The following is a 22,741-nucleotide window of genomic DNA, read 5'->3' as shown; positions in this document are numbered from 1 at the left end:
ATTTTTTTTCGCGACTAAGACTATTTTTCATAGCCACTTTGCACAGAGTGTGTAGGACTAGACCTTTTAGATTAGGTACTTTTCAAGGGATAACAGTAGGGAAGTAAAGAAAACACATATAAAATAAGCACCTCTTTAATCAACTGTCAAAAAGTAGAATACAAACAAGGTGTTGTGAGCGCATGACAGGAAGCGAGGGCGCGGGTCTTGCGGCCCGCAACCGCTCGCTACATACTCTGCACCCACAAAACGCACGCACAATCATAATAATGAGATAAGATTTACATTTAAAAATCATCATAAATAAAGTAAATACATTTTTAAAACCTAATAGGATAAAATACATTCACTCGAGTCTTGCAGACGGACGACACGCGAATTTGAAGCCGTACACTAAAATAATTTAACACAAAGGGTATTTTTAAACGAAATGCACTCCTATCCATTAGCATTGTCGTTGACAATGGACGATTTACAATAGTAAAAAAATACTATTGGCTACACTAAGCCTCGATAAGTCGACGATGTCTAAACGGCCGTAACCCCAGACGGAGTAAGCGGTAATATATTAAATCTACTAAAACTACACAATCATGTGTAATTAGATATGTTGCAAGCCGAGGACACTTTCTGAGTTTTTGATGACCAAGAATTTGTGTGACAAAGGTGTTGCAACTTTACAAAGTCCACGCGAGGCAGGCTGAGCCAGCACTGAGCACTAGGAGCTGGGCGACGGCGGCGCATCATATGGCGAGGCGCGCGACGTCTGGCGGCTCCTCCTATAGATATGGGCTGGTGTCTTGGAAGTCGTCGTCGTCGCTGTCGGAGCCGTCGTCAGTCAGCTGGCGCTGCGCTGCCTCTTCCGACTCCCCAACACCGTCAGCGCTCGATGCATCTATCACAAATATTTCTTAATATAATTTCATGCAAGAACATATCTTACTAACATTATAAATGCGAATGTTTAGATGGATGGATGGATGTTTGCCTGAAGGTATCTCCGGAACGGTTCAACGGATCACGATGAAATTTGGCATAAATGTAGAACAGTCTGGAAGAACACATAAGCTACTTATTAAGTTTTTTTTTAATTCCAGGCGGACGGAGTGGCGTGCGACAGCTAGTTATAATGGCAATTTAAGATTAAAAGTTCACAGCTTTAGGAATGCTGTAGAATTTCCAGCGCTGGGTATTTTATAAAATAAAAATACCATTTCAATTGACGAATTTGAGAATTGTATTATATTGTTTATAACATAACCAAGTAAATAATAATTAAGCGAGTTATGCATGCACCAGATAACAAAAAAACTAATTTTACTAAAGCTTCTATAAACATGCTAAATATTTTGATAAACTTAGGTGTTGTTTTCTAATCAACTTTAGTACAATCATTAATCATGCAAAATAAATTAACAACGCTAACTATATATTAGGTTAAAAAAACATTGTACTACATACACAAAGTTTAAAAGTTATTTAAATGTTTACAATATATTGTTTAAAAATGCATTGCTCAATACTTGTGATATAATTAACAGCGTGCTAGTGCTATTTTGCATTTATGTCCCTCGTCTTATGAGAATTTATAAATTACACAATGTCTTATATATCTTTATATAAATAATTCTTCTGTAAGTGTGTATGTCACTGAACTTCTCTCAAACGACTGAACCGATTTTGATGAAATTTTTGTGTGTTCAAGGGGATCTAGGAATGGTTTAGATTCACAATTTTCATCAAATATTAACTTCATATTAATTTATTCAAATTAAAGACGTGTAGACAGGACAACGTCTGTCGGGTCCGCTAGTATAATATAAAATCATTTGCTGTTCGTTAGTCTCGCTAAAACTCGAAAACGGCTAAACGGATTTATCTTATCTTGGTCTTGTACTATTCGTTGAGGTATAGGGAAGATTTAAAAGGTGAGAAAAATTTGAATTATTGCTGGGAACTAATCAAGTTTTTTTTTTCATTCAACGCGGAGGAGGTCGCGTACGACAGCTAGTATATTATAAATAATGCTATATTTTTTTAATGTTGTTTTGTGTAAATTGAATATGAAAGGGACTTAAATGCATGTATTGTATGTAGTACAAGCCAAGCATAGTTACCCAGTTACCTGCGTGCGGCTCCCACAGCGTCTCGTAGCGGCGCGCCTTCGCCGGCGGCGGCGACACTGACCCGCTGCAACAATTACATATATATACTAATTATTTTTTTAATCTAAACAAATAACTGCACCCACATATTTTCTTATAAATTTATTAATATTTATAACTCATCCTTGATGACCTTTGATTGACTGGAAGTACCCAACATTGTAAAGTACAAATATATACCATAACTACTAATCGATATACGAAAGATTTTTTTTAAGATATACATTTAAAGTTAAAAATTATTCTGTCAAAAAATTAAATGAATATAATAACATGGCGCATGTGGTGTGTGTAAATAATGTGTGTAATGTGACGTACCTGTGCTCGTGCGCGTCCCCGTTCTCGCTGGGGGGTGGGGAGGCGCGCGGCGAGGGCGGCTGACTGAGCGCCTGCATCAGCCGGCCCTTGCCCTCGTGCCAGATGCTGGACAGCCGCCCGTCCGGACCGAACAGCAGCAGGAACGCGTCGATCAGCTCGCGAGACTTCTCCTCCCACTTCGTCAGGATGTCCACGCGCTTCTCCCCGATGTTTGTCATCACCTGCAACACACAGTTACATACTAAATACTTCCATCTTATTCTTCAACAGTGCAATATACACAATTCACGCTCTTACCTCCAGTGAGGTCGGCAGCAATTATGGACCCTATTTAGCGCGGTCCTAGCACCTCTTCCACATTCATAATTCTAAGTATACTAAATTATTCTAGAATATTTCGTTCTTATTTCCCGAGTTTAAATAGTCGGAAATGGTACTGATGACGTTACCTTTTTGCCTTTATCTTTGAGTTCGTCCATCTTGTTCTGGAGACGGAACTTCTTCTCGTTGAGGAAGGAGACGTTGAGCTCCTTAGCGGAGTATCCGCGCGCCAGGTTGCGTCGCACGTATATGTCGTAGTCGCGCACGATCCTCGCCACAATGTCCGACGTGGATACACCTAACATAACACACATTATGAAAAAAAACCGACGCCTTTTTTTCCAACAACTTTATAAAAGACTTCTACGAAAATGGGGATATTATAAGCATAATGTAAGAAGCAAAGACAGGAGACAGTTAAAATTTTAGGAGATTGAAGACAATTGCCGAATATGATTTATGTCATAATGTCCGCATAAGATGATACTATATCTGGGTGATGTTTGATGACTGACCTTCCGTCCTTTCGGTGGCGACAAACATGTCTTTAGCTTTGATCATGGCGTACGTGTCTTCGCAGTCCTCGGTCGTGTATGGGATATCGTCATGCGCTACAAAATCGATCTTGTGCTTCTCTAGGAATTCCTCGTCGTACTCCCACGGCGCGTCACGAACCACCTAGGAAACAATAACACATTACATTTAAAAAAATATTTTTACACCTAATAGTGTAGGAAGAGATTAAGACTTTACGCAAATAACTTTAATATACAAGCATTTTACTCTTAATTAAAATTAGGTTAATCATTAGCAGTAGTATTGTACAGATGTTAGAATATTTTTCTAGAGACATAGAATGCTGCATAGGCAAATGGTAGCGACCTAGATAAAACAGGGCGTGGGTGTCGAGAGGCTTTTAACAATGCAGCACTATGAACGCAAACCTACGCTATTTCTTACAAAATCCACGACCTGCATTTCGGCTTAGCTCACTGAAGTGCACTTTTAATTATGCATGTTATAACAAAAGAAACGAGAGAATATGTATTAGCAATGTGTATTAGCAAAAAGATTTAAGTCAAGAGTGAAAAAACATTCTAAGCTTCTTGTACCTTATTCGGGTAACGGAAATATTTGCTAAGCAAGTACTAATGTGTAGACATTTAACACCTTTTCTTTCGGCGTATAAAACATATCAAAAAAGGTTCAGTTTGTGAATTGTGTCAACATAAACTGTCGTATGGTGGAAACTGGTTGTGCTGTTAGCGGCTTATCGTTAATTATAAAGTAAATAACCCACCGACCTAGTATTTTAAATTTAGGTTAATCTTATTCTTATGAGTCGGTTTAGAATAACTGACAAATTGGGCATACTTTAAAGGTCACAACTACTATTATTACTTAAATTCGTCTTTCAATAGTCTAATAATAGACTATTTATAATATCTTATATTATACTATAATCTGACTCAATACTATAAATGCGAATGTTTAGAAGGATGGATGTTTATTTGAAGATATCTTCAGAACGACTCAACGGATCTTGATAAAACATTGCACACATGTAGAACATAGTCTGGAAGAACACATAGGCTACTCATTAAGTTTTTTTTATTAATTCCGCTTGGCAAAAGTGCGGCCCACAGCTAGTAAGATAAATATTGTTTTTTTACTTAACAGGCTTAAGATATTATTTTTAAATATTTTTCAGTCAATATTATGTTAATTTAAAGTCAATATGAAAATCTTTATTGTTATTTCTAGAACGTTACAACAGGCATATCTTCATAGTTTGCCATTGAACGTTATTTAGTGAGTTACAGCAAATTGATGCGTGTGCGCAGCTCAACACATCATACACCACATAGCCGTTTTAATTAACGAATACTTGTTACTTTCCGTTCCATATAATTTCCATATCATAAGGAAAATTTAAATTAAAAAGTTACATTCCATACGAGTTTTATATCTTAAATAAAATTTAAAGTACAAAGATAATTTCATTAACTCGATTATTGAAAAAATGATATATTTTAAAGTCTTTAATAATTTAATATTTAAACATTATTTCTAGAATAATTCAGTTAATATACTCGTATAAAACTATCTTGCGAAACAATTCCATAAAAAGTTTTCTGACGACTAAACTGTTCAAATTACATTTTTCTTTATTTAATTTATGTTATGTTATTACGAAACAGAGAACGTTATTAATAATTAACTTCCTTTAATAATTATTATGTATTATTTCTCCTTAAAACTTAAAATTACAATAATTATGTGATAATTCTATGAATCAAAGGTTATCTACATTTATAATATAAAGAGGAAAACTTGTATTAGAAAATTACTTATATAATTATGTAATTAAAATTAATACCGGATTTATTTGTTACTAGATTTTTTTTTTAATTCTGCGCTGACGAAGTCGCGGTTACAAGCTAGTTTATTTATAATAAGGATGTTTTTATATCATTATTTCGAGGTTGTATCATTATTTCTCATTAAATTAATTAAAATTTATTAAAAACTTGTTTTTTTTAGAGTTGAGTAAAAAGTTCAATGCCCAGTTTATATTTCTCCAGTCCAGCGATCGAATCCATGGCTCTTCATTCATCGCTAGGAAATATCAAAATGAGATTTTTTTGGAAGTCAAATTTAACATCAATCTATTTTTATGTTTAGGGTGAAAAGTGTAGGGGAATTAAAACAGTAACTTGAATTTTATATATATAGAACTGGCTACACCAATCAATTTGTAATTATTAAAATAAAACCTGTTTACGTATTAGAATAAGAAAAAATAGAGCTCAAAATTGCAATTAACCAAAGAATCGAATCCGTGACCATTATCTTAGTATCTGTGAAAATTTATCACTGCTGTGTATATTAGCATCTAATGATAAGATAAGAATACATGATATAAAATAGCTTTTATACTTATTACAATAAAGTTTAAATTACCTCATCAACGTATCTGCAATGCCGAACCGCCTCGTACCTCTCGTCCTCCGTCATCACGGTGCGTCCCTTGCGGTTGTGTGTCAGTTTGTCGTTACATACTGCAAAATACGTAATATTAAACTAATTATTTTGTTCAATAACATGGAATCAATAAGCAGAAATTAAAAAAAAAATCCTTGACTCATTTATGTAGAGACCTAACAGAAAAGTAAAAATGCTTTAGTTTAACTGACGGAGGAACAGATGAAGTATGAAAGATGGACATTTCATATGTTTCATAGAAAAAAATCTCGTTAAACGTTCCGTTTACAAAAATAATTTGTTTAAAATAACGTCAAATTTATTATATGTTTATTTTAATAATGATGAAAGAAACGGTTTTTCAAACATAAATCCTAAACAAATAATTACTTTAAAGCATTCCTGCCATATCTGTTTAATGGGATTATTTAAATACGTCATTAACTTTGCGCTAGAGCCAAATCATATCGAACTTGAAATCATCAATCAATAATTGGCCTTGTTATTCGCACTTGGCCTAATGAATATTGGCTGACACGTCGGAGTGGCACACTCATTAAATCTAGCCTCAATGTGTCACGCGTTTCATATCACAATCGAAGCTACATTATTGCTACAAAATTGATAACACCAATTACATTGTACGTAATTAAAACTTCAAGATATCTTTGTATCACTAGATAAAACTCGTACGACCGACACCGACCAATCAAAGAAGCCATTACACGGTTGCATTTTGAATTCATTACGAAACGTTCGGAATCCGTTGATAAGTAAATATTTGTTAATAGTGGTGTTTATTATTGTTTCTATCATGGCAACACGAGTTTTGTTTATCCGTTCATTTTTTTGGTATCAGTAGCGGATACAAGACTTTACAAACAGAGGTTTGGTCAGTTCTAGTTTTGGTAGATTGGTAGAAATCGATTTTAAATATGCAATAACAGTGCTGCTTTGGAGTTTGCGTTTACAAAATCCGAGGAAGAAAGCAATTTTAAGCCGTACTAAAAACTCAAATATACAAAAATATAACAGAGGAATTATAAGTGTTATACAACTATTAAATACGTAATGTTTGGTAAAAAAATCCGCGCTAAAGATTCGGTGATGACTGGTCACGGACGGTGATTATAAACAATACTCCACATTTGTTTTAACAAGTTTTAAAAATATTTACATTATAGCAGATCGACAGTTTGGTAAGGATAATACATTTCAGACTTTTTTTTTTTTTTTTTTTATATCATAAGGTAGCAAACGAGCGAGCGGCCACCTGAAATCGCTGAAGTAGCGAAGTGACCGTTGCCCATAAACATACGCAATTGCATATGCGTTGCCTACCTTTAATCGACGGAGGAGAGGATGCACAGAAAGAAAATATTTTCCCTTTCCATGCATCCTCTCATCCGGAAAGTCCACTTCCTCTTCCCATCCCTTCCTTATAAGAAAGGGGTGGGAAGGGAAAGAGGACTAAATTAGGCCTCCGGGACGCACACTCATCAGACGAAACGCGGAATTGCTTCCACTTCACGCCTTTTTTCTGTGTGGTGGTGGTATTTCACCGGGCGAACCTGGCCAATTCGTGCGAAGATGTTAAAGCGGGTTCTACCACTCTTAAAAGATTTAGGTGTATTAAAATTTATTTCATATTAATAAATGTCATCTCCATGTTATTAATTTAATATACTGACAGTCACTAATATGTATATGGCCACACAAGGCCAACGTAGAGCCTTGAATTTAGTCCTGTTTTACCGAGTATGTCTACTGGTTAAATCAATGACTAACACTTATTCCTTTTAGCAAAAAGAACTAACTAAAATATGCGACGTCTGAAGATAAATTCTGTAGTGCAAGCAATGCCGCATTCGAGCACAATCGATATCCTTCGCAGCGCAATCCTGTCGTCCTTATCTAACGCGATTGTGTAATATGTTGTTTTAAAAAGACAACTAAGGGTTGAATGTGTCATTGTTTGTATGACATTTCCTTACTCTCCGTAGCATGAGATCATCATTCATTGTGTTATTTCCGAATGACGTCGTTCACGAGTCTATCGGGATGACTAAGTGACGTCTTCGTAAACTGTACTCTTAATAGTAACTGGTCTTATCTGCACAATGCAGTCAGACGAAAACATTTCCAACAATGCCTTTTCTATTGCCGTCACTGATAATTGAATTCGATCTGACTCAGATTTTTGTGATAAAATTAATAAGGAAATACTATATGGATAAACTGGATTAATGTAGCAAAGATTAAACGAATTCAAAGATTTCGTAGCACTTAATTAGCGATGTATAAAAAGTTAAATTATATCGTTATTTATTAGGTAATAGGTTAAAGCTTTGGCAGCCGAAACGATAAATTGCGGTGCAACCAGCCCGCCAATTCGAACGGAATTCTTCTGCTCAATACTGTGACGTTTGCCATGCTCTACATATGGAATCTCTACATCACAAGGAAATGTTTACAAAACAGTGTGCTCAAGTCATAATTTTTGTGAGCCAGAATCAGCTAATATAAATTCCTATCCAAATTGAATAATTGTACTTTTGTTAAAACTTTCTACCAAATACGAAATGCATTGTCTGCGAGTTTTCTCTACAGATATTACCAAACGCAGACACTTCTTTATGTAATATGATTAACTCACCTCCGACTATGAGATATACATTGGGGAAGACGCTTTTGGCCTGTTGGAGCTGTCTTGCGTGTCCCTGGTGGAACATGTCATAGATGCCGTCGGAGTAGACGCGCACGCGGCGTGGCGCGGTACCAGCGAGAGCGGCAGCGCGCGGGATGCGCCCGTACGCGCACCGTTCGCGCTCCGCCACCGCCATCGGGTCCGTGCTGAACGGCGCTGCAAGTCGCAACGACTGCACCACAAAAAAAACACGTAACTATAAATTATGATAAACTATAATTATTAAAAAATAATGTAACCTTAAGAAGAAATAGGGAATAATATAATATGAACAACACCTCAATTTTCAGAATTGTTAAACTTTTACTAAACGACAAAAACAAACCGGCAGCCAAGAGCAAGAAAGTAAAAATGATTACTTATATGAGTACTCGAAGAGATAAGGGGTCGAAAAGGGCGGAATGCAGTAGGTATATGTATACATCTACCATTTTGTTGTTTACTCAAGTAAAAGTGTATGACTATTATACTTAAGTATAAGACCATTACGTTTGTAAACAATAATATTTTGACGATTCGTGAATCCTTAAAGATATATATAGCAATGACATGGTCAACAAATGATACAGAGCCACAGAAAATACACGGGCAATCAATTTGATTTGGAATATTAACGAATGTGCGCATTTCGGAAAATATTTAGCAATAAACCAGGTAAAAACTATATTCATGGTACGAAAATATATTTAACGTTCGTCATTTAAAGACAAGAATTAGAAATTAATTAATAATACAATGTTCATTTGATAATAACATCATTTAAAGTAATTAAGTAAAAAGTATATTTTTGGATCAAACATACGAGTAAAATTTGTTACCGAACATACGGTGTAAATTATTCCAGACAGTATGTAAAATTTATATTTTTACATGGCTTTGCAAGTACTCTCGCAAAGAATTTAAGTACTTTCTTAGTAAGGTACTCGTATTGTATGATAAAAGTATAAATAAAAAACAAAATTGCATCAAAACAATGTAGATTTGAAACCGAATCGTTGAAAAGATATCGACAAAATATTAGGATATTAGGTCGGTTAGGTCGATTGTTTTTTAAACATGATCAGTGTGTCGCAAAGGTTTTATTGTGATTAGGTTTATCTGCAATAGTGGCGTGATGTGCCATTAGTTGCCGACAATGTCCGCTGGACATCAGGCGACGGTCGACGCGTGACCGATCCCATCCCTTATCATTTAATTGCCGGTACTTGCGATGTTGTGACTGAGTTGCTATTTATAGAAGCTTGCGTAAACTTGCACTAAAACACTTTGTCGTGATTAAATTTACATTGAAAAATATAATTAAAAGCTACCACTTAAATTAAGGATGTATTAAATTGAAAGAATTACATTCCCAATTAAAACAAATACAATAATATAAAGTCCAACGGAAAAGGTAGTAAGGTCTAAGAATTGTTCCTTTCCTTGGTCTTGCCGCCTATACATTTAAATAAATAAGTCTGACCATCTGACAGTATATCTGTCAATTTGCAACATTAGCTGATAATATGCGTTCAAAATTATAAACATGTCTATGCAAAATCAGCAGAAATATTTACATGTAGTATGAAATATACCAGCAACAGTCACGTACGTAGGAAGGCTCAAGGTCATAGAATCAGGAAGTGCAAGTGGAAAATATCATTTACTTTTAATATCGATATTAAAACACGAATATGAACATTCAGCAGATCTCTCATAAAACTTTAACTTATGACGTAACAAAACAATTTAATGTAAAAAATTTACACTTTATTACTTACCTAAATTACCTGGCCATTTCTCTGGAGAAGTAATACTAATATGCTTAGAATAAATAAATAACTAAAGAAACCTAGAATATTCTGTAATATTACTAATGTACCTAAATATCACACTAACTCCCTTCGTGATAATTGGACATAAACTTGGTAACAGTACCTAACATTGACATAGTTACATATAATAGAAATGCAAAGAAAAATATTCGATTTCAGGCACTTTTTTAACATAAAGTATTGTGTACAGAATGACAAAAAAGATTTTCTAGTTATTTGTATTATAGTTTTAACCGACTTCAAAAATAAGTAGGTTCTTAATTCGTCTGTATGTTTTTTAATAGAATATGTATATTTAAAATACATTTAATGAACATTTTAACAAAAAAAAAGCTAAGTTATCTACTACAGTAATTGCAAATATTTTTGACGTATTACATATCTTAGGAAAATAATTAAAAGTGATGTTATAAATATATTTGCAACTAAAAAACTTGCAATATTGATGATTGATAGAGACTAAAGCCTCAAATTCAAAACAGATGCGAATGAAAACAAAAGAAACGGTAAAACAACGGTTTGTGCGAGATGCTGAATAAGAAGTGATGCTGACGAGATGTATTATAATAATGTAATCACGACCATCTCTTGATGCCACTATACGAACTGTGATATAGAATGGCAGCGTTCATTTCAATGCTATGAATAAACCACGATGTAACGGTTCTGTTTATTAATGCCATCCTGCTGGCATATGAATCTAAAAGTTATCGCTTAGTAGTTAAAAAAAATGTAACCAAATCTTACTAATATTATAAATGCGAATGTTAAGATAGATACATGGATGTTTGTTTGAAGGTATCTCCGGAACGACTAAACAGATCTCGATGAAATTTGGCATACATATAGAACATAGTCTAGAAGAACACATAGGCTACTTATTATTTTTTTTTAATACCGCGCAGACGAATTCTAGGGCGATAGCTAGTAAATGAATAGTTATAAAAATTTATAACGCTCGCCTAGCCTTGCTTGCGGTTACAGTGCGTATTGGATTCGATTTTCCTAAGAACATAATTGTGTGATATGTCCAATATATACATATAGTACATATATTAATAAGGTCAACTAACCGCATTAAGTGAAAGGAAAGGATTCGTAAACTTATCCGCTTCACCCAATACGGATGGTTACTATTACCTGGCTGGATATTTTAATAATTACCGATTAAAAAAAAATTAACTCGCTCATTAACTCTATACTCTATGTTGTGGATGATGGCTATTTGTTACATCGAAAATATGGTTTAATTCTTTTTTTACAGTTAAATTAAAATGAATTTAAGGCAATTTCTAAAGAATAGTAAAAGAACAAAACACGTGGAGCACATACGAGCTCACGTGGAATGATGTAGCAATATAAAATTCTCGTGAGTTATATAACACAATACATTAAATATTAAAATTAATTGCTACGTCTGAGGAACAGTGGTGCGGGCGTACGGTCTTTTCTATTGGTGTTGCGACATCGTACGCTGACCACGCGACACTCTCGTGACAATGACACATATTTTATGAGTATATATAGCATGAGTTTTTTTTTTACATAACATAATAATATCATGAATAAATTTGGATAATTATTAAACTATTTCTATATAGTACGATTCTACTTTACCTCGTGTAAATTGGATCAGGTTTTTTTAGAGTTATAAACGTATTGATAATTTAACTATAATTACTATTAAATCAATTAGCTCTAATTAAGGTACTTAAATATTTAGCAACTGCTGATTAACTATCTAAAAATTCTTAATTAAATTTTTTAAATGATCTACTCTAGTATACAGAGAATGTAAAGTTTAATTAATATTTAAATGTTAATAATAGTACGGAAATGTCAAACTGAAATACAAGATTCGATATGCCCTTTAAACAAGCTTGTACTGAAACCGGTAGGAGTAAGGTACGGAGAAAGCTGTTAGTATCGTAGTATAATGTAAACTTTCTGTATGTATTCATAAATATATCGGCACTAGTATGAATAAAAAGACAAGTATATAAAATCTATTAAATCTACGGAAAAATATACTTTTCCATGTGAAAGTTCATTTTAAGATAATAATAAAAAATCCATCGATTTATTACCGTATCCGGCCCCGTTAGATGTTAAGTAAAAATCACAAAAGCCATAGACAAGAAATGTACATTTTGTGGAAAGTTTTATTATTATATGCACAGATTAAATATCTCTGGTATAGAGTGTATCATTTAAAGAGTAACTTTATTTGAGTACAACTTCGCAATTCTTTGTACATCGACTATAGAAAACCTAGAAATTGTTTATAGCATCGATAAGATGTAATTAAAAATCCAGTTTCTCATATCTGAACGATTGTTTCCGTTCATATTACGACTTGCTACGTCGCCGGTGTTATTGCTACGATAAGATTTATGCTTACCAACCAGTTAAAGGAGATCTATAGAAATTATACAATCTTAAACTAGGTATTTTCATATGGTCAAATTACTTTACATGTCCTAAAGCATATGTAATGCGTATGCATACTTAATAAAGAAATAATGAGATTGAATGTGGATAGTCAGAGGAAGGTCAAAGAAAATATGGATTGTGCGAAAGAGGATATGCATAGGAAGAGGGTGAATTCAGATATGACGGATGATAGAGATATATGGAGGAGTGGTAGATATTGTGCAGACCCTCCGTAAAGATAAAGACAGGATTTTTTTTAATCTGTATAGTTTACAAAGTTCTACAAGTGAAACCTCTGCTCATGACCTATGTTTTTGACCTGACTTTAATTTTTTTTTTAACTACACCATTGACGTCAACAACAATTACTTTGAACGTCAAACGTTAGGTCACATGTGTGAAATAGTAATATCGCTAATGACGATGTGTTTCGTAATACCAGATATAATAAGATAATTCATAGAACTATAAGTAAATTATATTATATATATTTTACACAACAAACAAGCAGCTACCTAGTTTGGGCCGAACCTTTAGTCTTTTAGAAATCAATTTTGTTATTATAACCAGTAAAGGCATATCAAGACGAGCACGACCTTCAGTAAAGAAGGATGCGAAGAAGAAGTACCAAACAAAATACATATTGTACTTTTATGTATTGATTAATTATATGTTGTTGCGTAAATAAATTAATGTAAGTTGTTTTAATAAAAAGTCTTATTAAAATGCCCATTCGAGAGTTTCACGTCTATGTTCTTGTCTGAAAGTCAAATAAATTAACACAGATTGCACTCACCTACTTTTTTGTGTACAAATTACACAACACTGTGTACTGTACTGTCATTTTATCGTCATTCGGAAGTCCGTCATGTTTGCTTACAACGGAATTTTTAAGTTGTATTTTTAACAGTAATAGAAATGCAGTTAGTTAAACTTATTCGCGCGTTAACTGAATAAAATTTTAGGACTTCAAACATGTTTTAAACTCGAAATTTGTATACGTTCCCTCGAGAAGCGTCTGTGGCTTAGGAATTAAGCACTCGACTTGTAATTTGCAATCCTAAGTTTGAATCCCTCATCTACCAATGTGTTTATCGATTTACATATGTACGTTTATTGCCCTAATATACCCATCTAGGTTACAGTTGTGAGTTGTGCCTGTTTATTTTTACTCGATCAATTATGGAACAAAATTTAACACAACTCATGACAATGAATGACAGGAAGGAACGAAAAAACCGGGGTTTTCTGTTCGGAATCACAACGACTCGAGCGCGCAAACACTTGTGTAATTTTTAATCTACATACCGCATGATTTGCAAACAGTAGGTAATGACGTAAAAATCACAAACAAATTTAAAAGTCGCTCGTCACTATCTGTTGCCTTCAAGTGTTTTTTAAACTTTATTACCATTGTAACTAAACGATTGTTTAAGTAAAAACTACATTACCTTACATCACCGTATAATAATTTGTACAAAACAAACATTTTTACCTTTTCTTTTATTCTATTTGCGTTCCCACGTATAAATTTTCGATAACTATCAGGGTGTATCTAAATTTGCATTGAAAAAGGGCTAAATATTCAATTTTATTCATATAAAATTTTAAAAGATAAGGTAATTTTTATTTTCCATTTCATTTATCGAAACTTAACCCTGATTACTGCCGGCATAACAACTCGGTATCAGCTGTACGGGTCAAGAACCGATCTCAAGAATCCGGTTCAGTTAAATCCAAACAGCTACTCGCCAAAATATAGTAACAAGTACATTTTAATAATACTTTGAAACAAAAGGAGCAGAACATTCACCTCCGGTAAGTTACTCCTACACATTGTTACGCATTACTTAAGTTTTTAAGTTACGTTTAAAATACATACACATAGTCATCACTTCAACGTTTACTGATCTACTGCTGGACATAGGCATCTTCTTTTACACAAATACAATATTCACAAATCTTAGGGCAGCCTTTTAACTCCAAATCAAGAAATACGTAGTAACAAAAACATCAAAAATAACAGGAACCCTTTGGACTTTCGTTTTCTTTATCAATTAATTATTTCCTTCATTAATATTATTTAGAATTAAAAATATTGATTTAAAATTGATTACATCTGGTGATAATTTTTTTGATTTGATGTCCAAATTTGTAATACCGATATTAGACATAGAAATGCGACGTTATCTTCATTATATCGTGTGAATACATAGATATTTATTTATAATACGAATTATATTATAAAACTCGTATCCAATTCCCGAGTCTCGGTTGGTATCCGCACTAAAAGTTTGAGTGGCTGTCCGTCAAGGTTGTTGGGTTCTAAAAGTTGATGTGTGACTTTTTATCATATAGTCCGGCATCGGATAGTTCATCATTTCATGTACACATCAGAGCATAAAAGTTTTTAAATGCTTTTATGTAACAAATATGTCATGTACCTGGCAAAAATGTTTCAAAGAGTATGTTGATATATTATTTAGACAAGACAATCGATCCTAGATCGGTCAACCGATAGTGAATCCTTCCTTCGATGAGACACTGGCCACTAGTGTACATATATCAACAAACGAACAAATCAATTTTATCTATCGACAAATGTATTCTAGTCACGTTCGAACAGTACCTTATTCGTTCTACTGTCATCGGAACGAATTCCAAGCATTCAATTCTAATGACGGCGAAAAGGTTCTGCACTTTGCACTTACGTACTCGTACACTGCGAAAACTCGCGACTAATGTAAATAAAACTTTCTATGTGGCCACACTAAACCACGACCGAACTTTCACTATTTTTAGTTACTATATTTCGAATTTAGTTAAATGTTTTTCTTTTGGCATTCTCCTTTACTCACTTTTTTAATCGGTCAGATTTTTATTTCGCAGCTGAAGATGTTTGTAGGATTATTTTCAAAGATCATTTTTTTTTGTAATTATGATTTTATAGAGAAGGAACTCACCGATACTTCAACTGATTCGGGCTTGACATATCCATTCTTCCTGTAACCATTCAAGTTTGTCTCCACAGTCTCCAACTTGCCGTTGTAGTGGCCATTGGTAAGGGTTGTCGTTAGCGTTACAGACGACATTTTTAACTAATTGTTCTACACTTCTTAATTAAGATTACGTACACAGTTCCAAAGTATTACCGGCACACGGTCGTAATTGTCAATCGCATTGTTTTCAGAATATTTAAAAATAAATTAATCAATTTATCACAGAATTAAGTTTATTAAGTTAAAAGATACTAATTACGCTATTAATATACTAATGTGCTCCTGTTATATAAAAATCGGTCTATTAACGTGCTTTTAAGACGGAATGTACACGTCCACACTTTACTAGCTATGGAGCATGACTAACACGACGATGTCGAATCGGTTATGTTGCATGAGGCAGACAGGCGCGGCGAGGGCTGAGCGGTGAGGGGGAGGGGTGCCGACGCTGGTGGCGCGACGCCGACGTGGAGGCTCGGCGGACACGCGACACGCCACGGGACGCCCCGCGCGCCGTCGCTGCGCCGCATTCACGAACCGACACTCACGGCTCCAACAAGCCCGGTCCGGCTGTACCGCAGCACCGCTCACTTGTATATTAGAACACGTTATACTGATGGCGGTTTAACTCGGAACGGAACTCTCCAGTCATAAGATATGGTCGGCAAATCTATTGTCTACCCTTGCTAATGACAGCAAATAATTCTACTTACTTCATATTATATATCAGGAAATAGAGTAATAAACCATTACACAAAACAGACTAATAAATGAATCCGCAGTAAGTCTAATCACGGTCTCTAAACATCTATGTACGGAAGCAAATCGATGACACCTCAACGATCGCTAAAATCGGTACATTCGTTTAAGCTGCATGAAGACACAATGGAAGTCACATAAGTAGATGCAATATCCGTACAATCCTCATTGAAACATTAAATATCCACAAAATTACCTACAATTAATGTATAAATTGGTTTAATTTGGTAACAATATAAAGACTATAGAGGATGGGTTGAAACGATTTCTTTTAAAAATTACGAGTTGCGATTTGGATTTTACATATTTCCGTGTTTATAATTGTAATTTCAAGAGGTCTATTTACATATTTTCCTCTTCTTTTACTCATAATTTTTAATTTCCTTATGGCGTTGGTTTAACTTGTTTGAATGTACGTCACAGCTATTTGTTTCCTAATCACATATAATTCGAGTTTGAGAAAACGTAACTAGTTATTATTATCTTGTCAAATAAAAATAAATATATCAAACAAAAAGAAGAGACATCACAGATGCATACAAAACATATGAAAAGGGGCAACATATTTCTGAAACAAATTATCTTCTATACATATTAATAAATTAAAATGTCATACTTCACGAACATTTATTTTAAAGTATTGTTTTTACGTTGCATATAAAGAAAAACCGATTTTTTTAATTTCGTCTGGCTGTCTCACCGCAAATTTATTTCGTTCCGTGAACTCTCTAAAATAGCTAGACCGATTTTGATGGAACTTTTACTGTAAGGATGTAGTACGTAGATTATTTTTTATTCCGCGAAAACGACGCGGGCGACCGCTATATAAATCGAATTTTAAAGACAAAGATTATAAAGGAAATAGACTAAAAATTAGAATGTTAAACCAGTTTATAATCATCACAAAAACACATGCGCTAACGCAAACGTTTGAGTGTTATGACGCAGTGGTGGCGTCACCAGCTATTCATGATTTCCAAAGGAGACTGGCATTACCTTTTGAAACGTACAATACGTATTAATATTAATTAAGGTCACATACATTGAAGAAAATATGAAAAGGTAGTGAATATACTTTTAAAAATATATTTTTTAAATTTCGATTCTAAGCATTATCTCAATGCCTGGCTTGGTTTGGTCAAGAAGTGACAATAATTTTATCATACATATTAACTCTTTGGAGGAATGCAAAAATTTGAATATACGTAAAAAAAAATGCACTCACATATGCAGTAGTTGTTATGAAACAAATAGATTACTTTCGACTGCTTGGTACTCTATATTGGATACAATAAATACTTAAACTTTGTTATATTGATTGTAATCCCTCAATTCTTTATGTAATTCTCCGGATTGTCAGAGATTCAATTATGAGATTGGTGCAACAATTCAATGAAAATGGATTACAAGAAAGTCGACAATGAATTGCTTCATTAATGATACCGCGTGGACAAGTGTTTTCTTTATTAGCAGTTCTTTTGCCTTATCGTATTCTATTACACCTACCATGGAAAATATTATACAACGCATAATAAATGATGGTTCAATAGTAATTGTTTTTTGAAAATCTATAGAAAATAATAATATTTATATAGATCTCAAATCTATTACGTTGCTCCGAGGAGCCCTGAAGCACTTTTGAGTGACATTTTCGATTTTTTTTAAAATACATATTAGCGGATTTTTATTAATCTTACTAATATTATAAATCCGAATGTTTAGATGCATGAATGAATGGTTTTTTGTTTGAAGGTATCTCATGAACGGTTGAACGGGTTTTGATGAAATTTGGCACATATGTGGAACATTGTCTGGAAGAACCCATAGGCTACATATTAAGTTTTTAATCCATGCGGACGGAGTTGCGATTGACAGCTAATTTACTAATATTTCTTGGTCCATTCCAAGTAAACTCTAATCTTACAAAGTGATATTTTAGACAGTATTGCGAATTTTACGAAGATACAAACACATTTTTATAGAACAAGAGACAATGACCGACTCAGTGACCGACATGCGTTTGCCAAGTCCAATACATTTCGTTGACGACTGTAAGACCGATTTAAACAGTATTGTACAAAAATACTTGTGAAAGAAGAAGCGAGAAAAAAAAACGATCACGTGCCCACATGGACCTTGAAAATCTAATAAATCTGAACGTGAATAATACAGCTGTCGTGATAGAGTTTTAGATACATCCGTAACCGTAGGTTTCTGAGACCAAAATTTCCTTTTAAAACATATTGCTATGGCTGTTTTGTTAAAGATGAAAGACAGGGATGACGATATATTCTATACAGAGATTTTGGTAAACGATCCAAAAGTTTACAGCTACTGCTACAGATCATAAACACGTTGTTGTCTTCATTAAATAGACAACAACCAGAATATATGCAGGTAAAGTATATGAAAATATTATATTATATTGCCTCCAGTACAGATAAGCCGTAGCTTTAGATATACAGAAAGGAAACTTTAACTAGGCTCCTATCCTAACAAATATTTCCTCTAAAATGAATTATCCCTTGTATTTGCAGCAGTCAGTGATCGTATCCGGGGTCAGCGCGAACGATGGCGATAAATAGAGCGCGACCAATGTAACACAAGATTTCCGTCCTTACGATTGTCGATTTAATACAATACCAATAATAGCTTTGAATTAAAACGTTTCTACTGTTATTGAATTATTTATAGATATAATAGCTCTCGCCCGCGACACCTTCTGCTCCGGATTAAATATTCTCAGACCTATTGAATATGTATATAACATTTCATAAAAATCAGTCAAGCTGTTTCGGAGGATTATGGTAACTAGTATTGTGATACGAGAATTTCATATATAAGATTTAAAAAAAAAATGTCAAAGTACAGATAGATTATTACACATTTCGAATCTTGATTTTGTTACGTATAGACAAACCGTATCAATTTATAAGGTAATTCTTTTAAACTAACATTGATCATTCATATGAGCGATCTAAATTTCAATCGTTTTGTAAATGTATTTTCCTTCACGCTATTTTACTTGGCTGATACAAATATACAGTGCGCTATTTTTACATCATCTATAAAAGCGATTACATCACATTTCGTGTAATGAAGGTCAAAACACGTTTACGTTAATTTATCGATATCCTACATATTGTTTACGAAATATAACGAGGAAGTAAACGAACCGATAAAGCCTTAAAAAATGATTAATCACCAAGGTGTTATAAACTTTTATCTTTTATACGATTAAAACTGTAAGATTTTTCAGCAAATTACTATAATATTTAATCCGTCAAAATAAACAGCCATGTTTTAGTATTTACATAATATCTTGTTTGTAAAGTATTATCTTTCTACGATATAGCAATTTTTTTTAACAATTTTTTGTACTATGCCACAATTAATAAATTCTTTTACTCAACTTCGATTTTAATCGTATGTTATGCCGTTTAGATAAGATTATTTTATACATCTAGGTATTATATGGAATACGTTAGGAGAAAAAATGCTATGTATTGGCGCATCTCGGTCAGCGCACTACAAGACGAATGCGTCGGACTCCGATCACGCCACTCTTTTTGGCATCCGGCCCAATACATCGATCTACTGACGATCACTTCTTAATTATTTATTATACCGTTTATAAACATGTTTACAGTAAATAAATTCTTAGGCAAACATTATTAAATAAGATGATATTGACATGTTCTATCGACTGTTCCTGTTCATCGTAATATTTTGCTAGTCCTTTAATCAAAGAAGCAAGCAACATCAGAAAATATCTGATGTGATCTTGATTGCTTTAAGTACACTATCATCAGATTACTAAATTTCATTGTGGACCATACAAGTCAATAAAAATTATATAACATAAAAAACCACTTAAACTTATGTGAATCATGTAAACCTGAACAGCTTAGTTCTCCTACTATTTATCTTTATGTATAAATTAACATATTTTTTAATTTGTATTTAATAAGTAGTTTCATTGTCCAAAACTAACATAACTGAAGTTTAATATCAATGTTTTACAAGTTCTATTTAAATGCATAAGTAAAACATGATATTTGTAGTAAGTACATTTTACTGTAACAAGATTACAGATTGAGCTAAAATAAACAACTGAGGCATGGCATTGTATTACATATGCCCTAGTTAAGAGGGCATTGAACTGACATAGTGATCCTAATTTATCTTTAGATAAAGAGAAAATTAGTATTTATGTAAATAAACTTCAAAAAAGCACTTCAATACTATATACTTTGATTTCTAACACTGTAGGCGAAGAGATATTATATCTTAATTTTTTTTCTCATATTCAAATTTACCTTTACTTCCTAGAAATATAATTAAAAGATATTGTGTGTTTGGAAATAAAATATCTGTAGTTGCAAACCAAGGTCTTAAAATGATTTTAAGGTACTTTTTGAGAATTGTAGAATAATATTATATTACTAACTGAATTGATAGTATAAATATTGAGGTACATATCTTAATTGCACTCAATTTAAATTTTCTTGAATAAAGGGGTAAAATTGTTCTGTTTAACATGGGCAGTTGCAGTGACCAATCAAGCAATTCATATTAAATTTATGAAATTTGCAGGTGCATTGATTTTTTTTATACTTTACCCGCATGATGCACATATGGCTAATTTTAGTTTACATTAATTTTAACATATTACAGAATTATTTAAATACTAATTAATGTAACTTTCATCACATTTAAACTATGAAACAATACTTATTTAAGAATGAAACAATAATTTCCTTCCATATGGATGGTAATGGATTTTAAAACCTTATGTTATTATGTAAGTAAATAAATGAAAACATACCTGTGGACTATCCAGTTGATTATTAGCGCTTGAGAAACTATGGTCGCTTCCATTACGAACGTCTGTACTTTCCATATCACCAGCTTGCGAAATCATATTTTCCTCGCCTAATCGGGATCTCTTACGGGACATTCTTACATGGCACGCCGGTGGCCAAATTTATGGTGGCAACAAAATGGTTGGTCACGGACTTACAGTAATTTTAGTCGGAACAATCCAGAAATATGATGTAGTTTTAATTGTATTGATTTTTTTCACAAAACTACTATTATAATTTTATATTATAACCTCGAAAAACATAGGTACTCTATCCTATTTTTTCCGCAAAATTATGTTTTATTGGCAAAAATATAAAACAATTTTTCTTTAATATATTAGCTTTTAATTAGGAAATAGAATAAAAATTAACAACAAAACACGACTAAAGTGTCATCAATTTGACAATTGTCAAATGTTAGGGATGTACATATATTTCCGGTACCTTAGATGCCTCTATAGGCTATGACATAGATATGATAAATATGCGAAATGAGTTGAACACCTCGGTATTCCCACTGCTCGTTTGCCCCTTTCTGTTATAAAAAAATGAGCTTGAGGTAAATTTGTGTAATATTGATAGAATAGAAAAAAAGGCATGATCTTAAAACATTATTATACGGTTTAACTTTAAAATTAAAATATTTGCATATTTAAAGTTTTCTTAAATTGTTTTAATTTTTTATTAATTTTAATTGAAAATAATGAAGTGGATACCAGCGGGGTTAGATAAAGTGCATTCGCTTTCTAGCGATGTCATAGCGAACTTTAAAATTGTATTGAATTGATGAGCAACATTCACAGGACTTATCGAAAGTTATTGGCAGTTCTATGCATTTTTGAAGTTCGTTGTGGTAACGCTTCGTAGCGAATGCACTTTGTCTAACTCTGCTCGATCGAGTGCTATACGTTAAAAAAAATTGCTATAGGTAAAGCCCCTGGAACATCCCTAGGCTGACTAAATCTGTTCTCTTAATTTATTGTTTATGATACGGTACCATAGACAAACTCAGCTACGAATCTCCTTTATTAGGATCTTCGACACGTTTTATACCTACGTTTTTTTTTATAAGAGAAGGGGGCAAACGAGCGGCAGTAACACCGAGGCGATCAACGACACCCATGGTCATCTGCAACACCAGAGGAACTGTAGATGCGTTGCCGGCCTTTAAGGAAATGGTATGCTCGCTTCTTGAAGGTCCCTAAGTCGTATTGGTTTGGAAATACCGCCGAGGACAGACCAATACAATAAGTTATTTTATTGTGTATTTATTTATATATTTTAGTTTTTATGTGTCTGAAATAAACCTTTATTATTAGGGGTTTAGTTCAGAGGCACCTAGATGGCCAGTCGTTTAGGCCAAAAATCGGTGTTG

The 22,741-nt window shown here is 33.5% G+C and overlaps 1 protein-coding gene across 3 annotated transcripts; it reads right to left on the bottom strand.

The window, feature by feature from the left end:
- Positions 1–119: 119 nt before the first annotated feature.
- Positions 120–21,715, bottom strand: LOC106117313 (choline-phosphate cytidylyltransferase A). Of its 3 annotated transcripts, none has more exons than XM_013311559.1 (8): positions 21,330–21,715; positions 8,446–8,668; positions 5,769–5,866; positions 3,320–3,482; positions 2,933–3,102; positions 2,484–2,704; positions 2,118–2,190; positions 120–895 (listed from the first exon to the last, which is right to left on the bottom strand). In XM_013311559.1, the coding sequence occupies exons 1-8, from the start codon at positions 21,459–21,461 to the stop codon at positions 839–841; spliced, it is 1,137 nt and encodes a 378-aa protein (XP_013167013.1). In that variant the 5' UTR covers positions 21,462–21,715; the 3' UTR covers positions 120–838. The 3 variants fall into 3 exon arrangements, with proteins under 3 accessions (XP_013167013.1, XP_013167011.1, XP_013167012.1); XM_013311557.1 differs by having other exon boundaries at positions 2,126–2,190; positions 21,330–21,714; XM_013311558.1 differs by lacking the exon at positions 21,330–21,715 and adding an exon at positions 15,707–15,970 and having other exon boundaries at positions 2,126–2,190.
- Between the last annotated feature and the right edge of the window lie 1,026 nt (positions 21,716–22,741).

The sequence above is a fragment of the Papilio xuthus genome, unplaced genomic scaffold (genome assembly GCF_000836235.2).
Source record: "Papilio xuthus unplaced genomic scaffold, Pxut_1.1 DF827680.1, whole genome shotgun sequence".
Lineage (NCBI taxonomy): Eukaryota > Metazoa > Arthropoda > Insecta > Lepidoptera > Papilionidae > Papilio > Papilio xuthus.
The sequence above is the reverse complement of the archived record's forward strand: the minus strand, read 5'-3'. Positions and strand labels throughout refer to the sequence as shown.